This window comes from Plasmodium cynomolgi, chromosome 13, assembly GCF_000321355.1.
Source record: "Plasmodium cynomolgi strain B DNA, chromosome 13, whole genome shotgun sequence".
In the NCBI taxonomy this organism is placed as follows: domain Eukaryota; phylum Apicomplexa; class Aconoidasida; order Haemosporida; family Plasmodiidae; genus Plasmodium; species Plasmodium cynomolgi.
In genome coordinates this window covers 906061-917114 of record NC_020406.1, presented here as the reverse complement: position 1 = coordinate 917114, position 11054 = coordinate 906061, and the positions used below count along the sequence as shown (strand labels likewise).

The window sequence follows — 11054 nt, the reverse complement described above, 5'->3', positions numbered from 1 at the left end:
AAAAAAAAAAAAATGGGTAATACAATAAATGGATGTCTCCACGTTGCTCAAGTTTGTCCACGTGTTACGTCTTGGTTGGTCCTCATATGTACAGCCATGTCATTTTTTAAACTTGTACAACTGTTAGGAAGCGGCAGTGACGTGTTAGCATTTGGGGAGGGGTACCGTACCCCCCCCCCCCCCCCCTTTGGCTATGTATCCCTTTCAGGCACTACCTGTTCGCTCTTGGTCCATCCGTCCGGGCAGAATTGCAAATAGTTGATCGGATTGGCAGCTTCAAAATAAAGTCATGTTCAAAGGAAAAAAAAAAAGGGGGAAGCATTTAAGGGTTGGGGTTGGGGGGGATAAAAAAGGAAGAGGGGCGTGCCACATGTCGAAAGCGTTGTGAAGGCAGCTGATGTGTGTGTGCTTGAATAAATCGATTCCACTTTGAGTTTTTTTTTTTTTATTTATTCTGCTTCATTTCGTTTTTTTTTATTTTCTGGGTGTTCTTTTTCGTCCCTTTGCTCTGCCTTTTTTCCCTCTTCGTGGTAGGGTCTCTCACCGGGAGCACAGGGCCACCTGACGCCACACTCATATGCCATGCGTTCTTTCGATTTCAAGTTGGTAAGACCTTCAGTGAGTGGAAGTTCAGACGATGTAACAAAAATTGCTACGCAGACTTCCGCGTTGGCATTGTTATGCTCTCAACAGGAGAGGTCGTAAAAAAGTTGCATCACTGTCTTCACATGTTCAAATTACCCATCAGTTTGGTCTCCTCTCCACATGGACCTGTGTAGTTATCTGGGGGTAGACAGCTGAGAGCATTTCCGAAGGCGTCCGATTTTACGAACCATCCGGTAGGACAGGGCTGTTGGAGGTGTATTGTAAAAATGAAGAAAAAAGGGGACCCAACCCACCCCCATGTGTTGTCTACTTAGAAAAAAAGGATAGTCCTTCCAAGGATAGGGCAGTCATCATCATGGTGGTGAAAAGTACAATCGGTATCTTTTTTTTTTCCCATTCTTTGCTTACGTCGCTCATATCCACATCACAGGTCTCTACACATGGGAAGCTCACGTTGCACAGCTTTTCAAGTGCCACCTTCGCAGAGTTAAAGGGAAAAATGGAGGGAGGAAAAATGGAGGGGGAAAAAATCTGTGTTTGTCTCCGTTGGAGTGCTTCCATGCTGCCGCCAATGTAGCACTACGCTTTGAGCTCCCTGTCGTGTTATGCACACGTGACGATGTGCCTCCGTGTGGTGGCGACCCGACCTTCATATCTTCGTCCACATTCAGTAAAGACATCCGAGAGAGACATGGTCCGGAGTATTTTCCGGGGGCGTAGCAGCTCCCATCCTCTATTTTTTTTCAAAAAAAAAAAAATTCCAAATGGGACAAAGATGCCCATGTAAAAAAAAATGCCCAGTTCGAAGGGCGGGTGAATGGAACTCCTCTGTGTGTTACTCTCTTTGGTCCACCCCTAAAAAGAAGAAAAAAAAAAAAAAAGCTTGTTGAGCTGTTAGCATTTCCCCTTGGCAAAAGTGAATCCCATCCACTCAGACCCATTCAGCCTTGTATTACTTGGGGACACCCTCTAGAATAGTCCTTCTTGCATGACGCCTTGTAAAGGGGGAGAAAAAATCAGGTGAGTGCGACTCTTTCGCTGCAATCGGCGGGGTACCTTCATTGGATGAGGGGGTGGAGAGGATGGGGACTTCCACACAAAGGTATATCCCCATGCAGCATACAAATTTGCGTGTCTAACCATGCATGGCCAATCCGTTCCGCATTTGTTGCTCCATATTTCCTTTTGGGCATCAGTCATGTTTGAGAAATCGTGGGATGGGAGACACGCTCCTGTTAAAGGATGGGAAGACGTATCAATTTGTGAGGTGTTACCGGTTGGTGCTCTTCCTTCCCGACTGTGTTGTCGTGTCGATTTTTTCTGGAGATCTTCCTGTCCCCACCTTCATAAATCGCCAGGGGCCGGCATGTCTTCTCGTCCTCGGGTGCCCACTGTTCGGGACACTGGAGAGAGTAGTTCCTTTCGCACCGGTCTAGGCAGGGCCTTTTTTCGATGCGCGGGTGGCGGGGCCATTTAGGAAGAAAAAAAAAAGCAAAAGGGAGGAAGCGGGAGGGTGGGCGTAGCACATCAGAAGAAGTAGCAGCAGAAGTAGCAGCATCAGCAGCACCAGCACCACCTGCGGTAGTGGAGAGCCTCACCAGAAAATGCGGCACTCCCCCTCGAGCAACCTTTTCTGTGCCGTTTTGTTTTCCATTTGGAGGAAGCGAGGGCAGGGCCCTCGGTAGGACAACGGCGCGACGCACTCCTGGGAGGCGTTCACCTGGTGCCACCCTGTGGGGAGGGGAGTGGGGGCTTGTCAAATGGAGAGCATACAGTGGTGAAGAAAAAGGTGGCAGCTAGTTCCATCCTCGCCGTGCCCTCCTCGTTGTTCCATGCTCGCCGTGCCCTCTTCGTTGTTCCCTCCTCGTTGTGCCCCACTCGACGTACCCTCTGCGCACGGACGCCTTCACCAAAAAGGAAAAAAAAAAAAAAAAAAAAAAATATAATCATTGACATAAACATATAGACCTATACACATGCGTAGGCAGGTCCACCCCCTTCCATTCCTTCCTTCCTTCCCCATTTTGTGGAGGAGGCGCACCACCGGGGGAAGACACACGTCTGCCCCAGTGCGTGCTTAGGCTTGGTGGAGGCAACTCCCATACGAGTAGTCTTTGCGGCAGGTCCATGCATCATCTTGGGAAAGACCTGAGGCGGACATGGGGGTGCGTTTCCTTTTATGCTCAATTGCGCGGGGTGCGCGCAGTGGGCGAGGGGGACACCCGCATTAACCCCTACGCATACACACGTGAATACATAGGTGAATACACACATGGACACACACATGGACACACACATGGACACACACATGGACACACACATGGACACACTCATGGATACACACATGTATGGTGGGCTGCCCCTCCGCTCGGACCTCCCCGAATGGCCAACAGAGAGAGGAACAGGAGAGGAACCCCCTTGAGCATTTTCCTCAGAAATGGACCCATGACGTTTCGACAAAAAAAAGGGGAGTGAGTTGGTTTGTCAGTTCCTGGCGTGCGGGGAGTCCCTTTCAGCTGTCCGGAAGTCGGAATAGGCAGGAAGGGACGTGACAAAAAAGGGAAGCCACTAAAAGGCGAAGCGGGAGAGGCACGCTGCGGAGTGGTAACTGCAGAGTTGTAGCCGCGTTGTGGAAGTAGCCTGCGGAGTGACTGTTTGCCATATGTTTGTCCTTTTGCTCGCGCAACGGAGTAAAAAGTCAGTCTCCTTTGCTCCGCGGAACTGAGCAAAGGGGATGGCGGGGGGGTACCCACCACGACACGTAACCCCACCTGTGTGTACGTACACCGATAATGTGAGGACAACGCTCTGCCGAAGAAGGGAACGAACGCATAGCGCATTGTTAATTCTGTTGAGGAGGTTTTTCCCCCCCCAAAAAAAAATTATCCAGTATCAAATTGGAGACCAACCAGTATGTCTCTCCTTCCTCTCCATGCGGATCACCCCATGAGGATGACTTCATATAGGTCATTTTCACATGGCATGTTATGCACCCCCATGAAGGGACAAAGCGTTTGCAGTAGGTTCGCAAACAAAAGTGTTACCCCATGAAGAAACGAAGAGTGACAAAGACTCCGGGAAGACGTGTCGTGTTACAAATGGGGGCTGTTCACTCGGTGGACGCTCCTCGCAGCGTTGACTCCCCTGCCGGATAGAACAACAGCACACGTGCACATAAGATCACATGCGTGTGGCACCCAAATAACCGTTTTGGGTGCCGTGGAAAACTCACCCTCTGACCATTTCGGAATGGCTAGCTACTTCCCTGCAGTGGGAGACCATTAACATTAGGAAAAAAAAAAAAAAAAGAGAACAAGAAAGAGAGAAGAAACGAGAAAAAGAAAGAGAACGAGAACGAGAACGACAACGAGAAAAAGAATCAAAGGGAACAAATCGGGGTAGATATTACAATAAAAAAAAAAAAAACTACGAAAGTTTACTCGATTTTCCAAAGTACCAACTCATCATTTCAGGTTCTTTCCATTTCACATGGAGGTATAGAGTGAAGGGTTTTCCCAAAATCGGTTTAGTAGCATTTGAAAGGTGGCCCACTTATTATAGCTCTTTATCGAGTGATGAAGTGGCCCCACTCGGCCGAAATTAGTTTCTCATCACCGCAGTTTGGGTGGGAGCTACCAGGGAAGAGGCAAAGCGGTGGAGTGTGAGATAGCGATTGTGCCCCGTGGAAGGGTCACTCTACCCAAGCACAAACCCAAAAGGGAAAAGGAGCGTCCTGACCCTAATCACCAACTGGAGCTTCTCCCAAAGCTTCTCCCCGCCCACCTCTTCTCCTTCCTCTCCTGTCGCCCCCTTTCTCAACATGGCGAACGACGAACGCGACACAGAAGCCATTTTAAGCGCTCTGCTAAATTTCTGTCGTAGCGGCAGAGGGAAAAAAGTAGAACACCAGGAGGACAACCTGAATCGGTTCTTTTGTGACATCACCCAGTTTTTCATGACACACGTGGATAAAAAGGAACTAGCCATGCGCATAAGTAACCACATAGCTAGCCAAGTCGAAGGAAAGAATCAGCTGGACGAGAAAACATACGAGCAAATCCAAATTTTAATTCTTTTTTTAAATTCGCTATATAAAAGATACTTCAGTAAAGAATTCCTCAACATTGACACGTCTTGGATAGTCTACTTGATCAAATCAAACGGGTTCAAGAACCCGATTTTATTTAAATTCTTGACAGATGTGCTCGTCTTAACGTTTGAAGTGAGGGAACCAGGGGAGACGAACGGCACCCAGCAGCTTCTGCTCCTTTTACTAAGGTGCATAAGGAGAAGGGTGGAGACAGACGTTAGAGAGAACAAAGAAATTTTCCTTTTTTACAGAAAGGTGCAACGGTGGTTTAGGTCGCGCAGTGGGTTCGCGAGTGAGTTTGGAGAGGCAGACGAGGGGGGGGATGATGAACCGGACAAGGCGCCCCTTGTAGGGGGCCTCCCCTATGATGAGCTCCTGCGCAGTGAAGAATTTCATTTCAGGGCCTTGTGTCACTTGTTCGCGTTGGTGGTGGAGAAGGTGGGGAGGAGGGTCACGGAGGGGGGTGCGGAGGCGGGGAGGAGCCCAGACATGGAAAGCACCAGGCACGCCGGGCACTCCAAACGGAGGGGACAAGGCGAAAAGGGCCAAGACGGTCAAAACGGCCAAAAGGGCCAAGGCGGCCAAAACGGAGAACCCTGCGAAGGAACCGCTATATGGCGGCTCCCCCAAGTGAAGTACATCGCGAGGGACATTCTGCATCTCCTCCCGTTTGTAAGCAACCCCTCGATGCGCGATGTGATAATAAAGGATCTCTGCAATACGGCGAAGGAGTACCTGTTCACTAGGTGCGAGATGGAAGAAGTATGCCTGGACGTGACGCAGCGGATGTTTTTTTGTGTCAGTAACGGCAGGGAGGTGGAGCTAGACGCACTAAAGGAAGGAGACGTGGTGGAAGGTGCAGACGTGGGGGAAGGTGCAGACGTGGGGGAAGGCGCGGGGGAGACTTGTCGGGAAGCCACGCCCCTGATGAGCACCTACCTCGCCTACAACTCAAACTGCTACGCGAAAGAATGGAGAGAGACGAATGACGAGCTGCTAAGCGATGTGTATACATACCAAGTGCTCTACATGGAGTACCTCTACCATGGGAATTTTTTAACCAAGGCCAACTTAGACGATGTGCGTTTTTTCTTGCTACTCCATAACAGGGCATACACTAGCGAAGCAATCGTGAAGAAGGTAATGTACCTATTCGATGGCATCGTAAGTGGGGTCGAGGGAGTTACCCACAGGAAGGGAAAAAGGGAGAAGCTGCACGAAGGGGGACAATATGGAGAAGCCTGGGAACTCTACACGTGCATCTTAAGGTGCATGCAAAATTTTTCTGTCCATTTGTTAAAAGCGAATTGGCACAAAATGGCTAGTCTGTTGCGCATCGTCAGTTCGGTTAGGAGGAAGTACGAGGAGAAGCGGAAGGGAAAGTGGTCGTCAAAGGGGTCATCAAAGGGGTCGTCAAATGGACCGTCAAAGGGGTCACCAAGACTGCCGGACGAATGGCATGGCACCCCTGGAAGTGTTTTCCGCAGTGTGAACGCTGGTGAAGGGGCCAGTCGAGGGAGCACCACAGGCGGCACGCCCGAACCCTTTGACGACTTGGACTTTTACATTTTTCAGTGCTGTGCAGGGAGCGACGTGGGGAAGGGAGAAATAAGATTTTTGCATCTGTCTGATTTTTTGATTTTGCGGCAGGCGGAGCTTCTCATTTGGCTGCTGCTTCGGCATAGCAACGGGACGGTGACTCGATTTGCTCTTTGCCAGTTGGTGAGTCGAGGCGACATGGGGAGGGAAGAACTGGGGTGCACGTCGGGGGGAGTAGCGAAAGGAGTAGCGAAAGGAGCAGCGAAAGGAGCAGAGAAAGGAGCAGCGAAAGGAGCAGCGAAAGGAGCAGCGAAAGGAGCAGCGAAAGGAGCAGCGGAAGGAGTATCGCAAGGCGTAGCGGAAGAGGAGGCTAACCCTCTTGGTGGAACTTCCACCGGAGGGGCGACCCAACAGGATGGGTCACTCGACGTGGAGACCCTCCTCGACTGCATGAGCGACACGTTCCTTTTCCACATTTTTTTTGACGAGTGCATAAGGCCAACGCTCTTCATCAAAGGAGACATTCCGTTTTTTGAATTTCGCTTGAAGAACCTGATCGTGTCGAAAGTGTTAAAGAGGAACCCCCTTTTAATGGCTAAGTATTTTTTGGTTGGCCTTCACGGGGTGAGGTTTTTTCACGTCAATATCCGCGTGGTGTTGGAGGGACTGCTCGAGGCGCTGCGCCTCCTGGGGGGGGGCAGCCCCGGCCAGACAGGCTTGAAATGCGGCTTGAGGTGCGGCTTGAGGTGCAGCTCGAAGTGCGGCTTGAAATGCGGCTCGAAATGCGGCTTGAAATGCGGCTTGATGTGCGGCTCGAAGTGCCACTGGAAGGACGACCTGCACGAGGTCCTCGTGGGCATTGTCAAAAATGTGAAGAACATCCCCGTAAGCAGAAGAAGTGATACCCTGACACTGCTGTTAGAGACTACCATTAAAATGAACCACCACGTGAGTATATTCAGGAGAGTTAAAAGATATTGCATCTTTTTGGACTCATTCGAAGATGAATTTTTTTGCAAACATATGGAGCTATTTTACTCCTTGCTGAAGTTAAATATGGATTGCATGACGGAACCAAATGGAGGGAACAACCCCCAAGAGGGAGGAGGAGCTGTCATTTCGATGAAAAATCCAATCAGCGATCTTTTCCTAAGTCGTTTTATTGGCCACTTAAACTATATCCTTCTGTCTAATCAACATGTATACATTTGGGGATACCTCCGTTTTTTTATTTTGCTGGCAAGACATACAGATGTGAAGAATGGCAGCCTCCTCCTCCTCCTGGGTCCACATGGAGAACAGATAGACGAACTAGTGAATCGATTCCTTTTTTATGTCCTCAAGTATGGGGCAGGCAACCTCTTTGATGAAGTCAGTTTGGATAATATAATGACGGGGATTCTTGCAAAGACAGGAAGGTACCTCCTCAGTGAGGGGGTGAACTCTGCATGTGAATGGGCTGGAGAGGAGAAGGGGGGTTCGTATGAGAACCACCTGGAGGGGGACGTCCCCCTGAAGGAGCTCCTCCCGTTTGTGGATGCCCTCGAGTATGTGCTGCCCAGCAGCACCAACGAATTCGCAGAGTGTGACAAATGCGCAGAGGGTGACCCGTCCACAGAGTGTATTCATTATTACCATCGAGACTACGCTGTTGAAACGGAGAGGGGGACATCGTCACTTAACAAACTGAGCAGTGGAACCCTAAACCGAAAGCACAAGGAACGCTTCACCCTCCCGAAGAACCACCTATTGGTGCAGCCAAATGGTCGCTTCCTCCTCCAGGCAAGGGCACTACACGACCAGTGTGTCCAATACGTCATCAATTTTTCTCAAAAGGGAACTCAAGAAGATGCCACAAAAGTTATTTTAGCCATCTCGTTTTTATCCAACACCTGTGCGTTGTTCTCGTCCCCGGTGGACGCAGTCCCCAACGAGGTGATCATCCGTCTGACGGTGGGCCAAACGAGTTGCGGGGGGTCCTCAGCGGGGAGGAGCAAAGGAAAGGACATGGACAGGGAAGGAAGCACAAACCGCTACGGGAACAAACACTGCGAAGTGTTTAATTATTACAAGTACAAATACGCATATAAGAGCATGTGCAGAGGGTCCTTGGACAGTGTCTCCATCTTCGGGGGGGACGTCCTCTCCTTCGCGAATAAAGTTATTAGTGACATCGAGTTGTGCAAGGGGGAGCTCGAGTATGTATACATGATCATCAGGCGGTTCGTCATCCCTGCAGTTTTTGGAGACCCCGAGACTGGAAGCGATCGCACCTTGAGGGGCAACCACAAAATTTTGGGAAACCGCGCTGGGGGGGACTTCCCCCTAGGAAAGGACGAAAGGACTTACATCCTGACGCTCCTGCTGAAGCAAAGCGATATCCTGATTGACCGGTGCTGCGCGTGTAAGTACCCGGCCCGCATTTTGGAGCTGCTGTTCATCACGCTGTTCCACCCGCTTATTGTGAAGCATGACATGGGTTTGCATGCAGAGCTGGGGGGGAGCGACAGAGAGGGTAAAGCAGCGAGGGGGAGCGACGGAGAAGGTAAAGCAGCGAGGGGAAGCGACACAGAAGGTAAAGCAGTGAAGGGAAGCCACACGGAAGGTAAAGCAGCGAGGGGAAGCGACGCAGAAGGTAAAGCAGTGAAGGGAAGCGACGCAGAAGGTGACAGTGACGGCCATCCCGCGAAATGGAGAGACCCCACCGCTAACCATGACAACTGGGTTGCCCAGCAAACAGGTGAGGGGCGCCCCTTTCTCCTCCTGAATTATGTGCAGAAAATAATAGAGTACGGACAGACGAAGCTTTCCATAATTAGATGCGCTGTGATCCCTTTCCTCTCATCATTCATTTTTTCACTTATCCAAAACGAGGACATGATCCAAGTGAGTAGCGAGTATCTAGACCAACTTGTCCGAGTCATAGTCGACATTCTAATCTGCAAAGAGTTCGTCCTAGTGGATTTAAAAAGGAGTTTTGCAAACGACCACTACAAAATGAAGAGAGGTAATATCCTTCTGCACCACTTTGTGAATGAGCAAATATGTTATTATTTTTTGTCGAGGTTAGAAAGGAACGAGGAGATTCTCCTTCCGGCAGATCTTTATCGAGTACGACACACGTCCATCTTCCTCAGGCTGCTGGCCCTCATGTTTCTCATCAACTTATTTCGTTTGCTCGAGGGGCGCTGCCTCGCCCGCCCGGATCCAGGCGGAGAGAGCGGTAGGGGTGGCGGTAGCGGTATGGGCGGCGGTAACTGTAAGGGTGGCGGTAGCTGTAAGGGCGTCGGTAGCGGTAAGGGCGGCGGTGAGGTGCGCGCGGGGGCCAGGGTGCAGAGCCAGAAACGGAGGACCCTCGTCCGGAGGCTGTACGCGCGCCTGCTTCTTCAAATTATGAGTCGGATAAGCAACAAGAACGTCGCGTCGTCTGGGGCACCGCCAATGGGGGCACTGCCAGTGGGGGCACGGCCAACCGGGGCCACCCCTTCCGCCCCACCACTGCCCTCCTCCAGCGGACATAACATCCAGCTGAGGGGACTACAAGCCCTGTGTTGCCTCGCAAAATATTTCAAGTATTTAAAGAAGACTCAAAGAAAGGTTCTCATTTCAAAGGTGAACCAATTACTTCACGATGATCATTTGAGTAACACTCGTCAATACTTGGAGCTGTTTTGTCTCTCGGTTAGCTCCTCGTCCTTTGTTTTGCTGTACCCACACTTAAGGAGGAACCTAGCGGATGGAAACACAAACACGCAGCTAACTGTGAGCACCCTCATCATATGTTCTTACATTATACTAAAAACTAAGTTAAGTTACTACTCCTTTGAGGAACTGTATGTCAGTCCGTCCTTCGCTCGTGTGTGTCTCTCGAGTGGGAAATTTCGGATGAGCCAAGTGGTCCCTAAAGTGGTCCCTAAAGTGGTTGCTGCACAAACGGGGGCTTCCCACCTGGGGGGGAGGAAGAAGAAGAAGAGACGCTCCAAAGAGGACACGAGAGAAATCAAACGAATTATTAACAACATCGTAAAGAGAAACCAAAACGACAAGGAGAGAATTGTGCAGGATGTGCAAAGGTGCAAGCAGAAGCTGGCGCGGTTGGGCAGGCGCACGGGGGGGAACCAAACGGAGGTGGGGAAGTCTCACCAAGGGGGGAACCAAACAGAACAGGGGACTCCCCATGGGGGGAACCAAACGGAACAGGGGACTCCCCGTGGGGGGAACCAAACGGAACAGGGGACTCCCCGTGGGGGAAGACAACCCGGACGGGGGACTCACCAAGGAGAGAGGATAGCCCCCCCACGACGCAGCCACTTCTTCTCCGAGTATATCCGAAAATGCCTCGTCGCATTGATCACCCGAATCGTGGCTCTCTGCTCTTCCCACGCGGCGCTGGTGAGGAGCATCGCCCAGTATACGTTTTACTACTTTGTAAAAGGGAGGAAAGAAATTTTAGTCGACCCATTTTTTCAATGCACCTACTCATACATTAAACACAATAAGGACTGCAAACGGATTCGCAAAAAGATGAAGGCTCAGTTTCGCCATTGGACCCCAACCCCCTTTGACGACATCCGGATCCTCCTGCCTGCATGCAACTATTCCTACGACTACTTCGACGAGGATTTTAATGAGGAAAACACAAACACGTTTGCCCATGTGCTCAGGAATTACGAGTTGGTCTCCTCCTACTCCTTCATCGACACGGTGAGGAAGGCGGTGCAGCAGGAGATGTCTGCTATTATGTTTAACGTGGACTTGGAACGGCAGCGCAGGGAGGCCCAGTCGGCGGGGCAGGTGGCACCGGTAGGGGCGGCAGAAA

At 50.7% G+C, this 11054-nt stretch overlaps 2 protein-coding genes across 2 annotated transcripts in view; one reads left to right on the top strand and one right to left on the bottom strand.

Moving 5' to 3' along the window:
- Window positions 1-3032, bottom strand: part of PCYB_132940 (hypothetical protein) — a gene marked incomplete at its 5' end in the record, with an annotated part of 3616 nt that extends 584 nt beyond the window's left edge. The window contains 9 exons of the mRNA XM_004224319.1: window positions 216-274; window positions 545-685; window positions 742-850; window positions 1015-1083; window positions 1249-1461; window positions 1563-1601; window positions 1663-1806; window positions 2201-2337; window positions 2981-3032. Of these exons, the coding sequence (XP_004224367.1) occupies window positions 2201-2337; window positions 2981-3032 (189 nt within the window). The 3' untranslated portion in view covers window positions 216-274; window positions 545-685; window positions 742-850; ... (2 more) ...; window positions 1563-1601; window positions 1663-1806. The remainder of the gene's footprint in view (window positions 1-215; window positions 275-544; window positions 686-741; window positions 851-1014; window positions 1084-1248; window positions 1462-1562; window positions 1602-1662; window positions 1807-2200; window positions 2338-2980) is intronic.
- A 1394-nt stretch (window positions 3033-4426) lies between these two features.
- PCYB_132930 (rRNA methylase) overlaps window positions 4427-11054 on the top strand; it is a gene marked incomplete at both ends in the record, with an annotated part of 7438 nt that continues 810 nt past the window's right edge. Inside the window, 4 exons of the mRNA XM_004224318.1 lie at window positions 4427-8698; window positions 9014-9387; window positions 9748-10329; window positions 10543-11016. Of these exons, the coding sequence (XP_004224366.1) occupies window positions 4427-8698; window positions 9014-9387; window positions 9748-10329; window positions 10543-11016 (5702 nt within the window). The remainder of the gene's footprint in view (window positions 8699-9013; window positions 9388-9747; window positions 10330-10542; window positions 11017-11054) is intronic.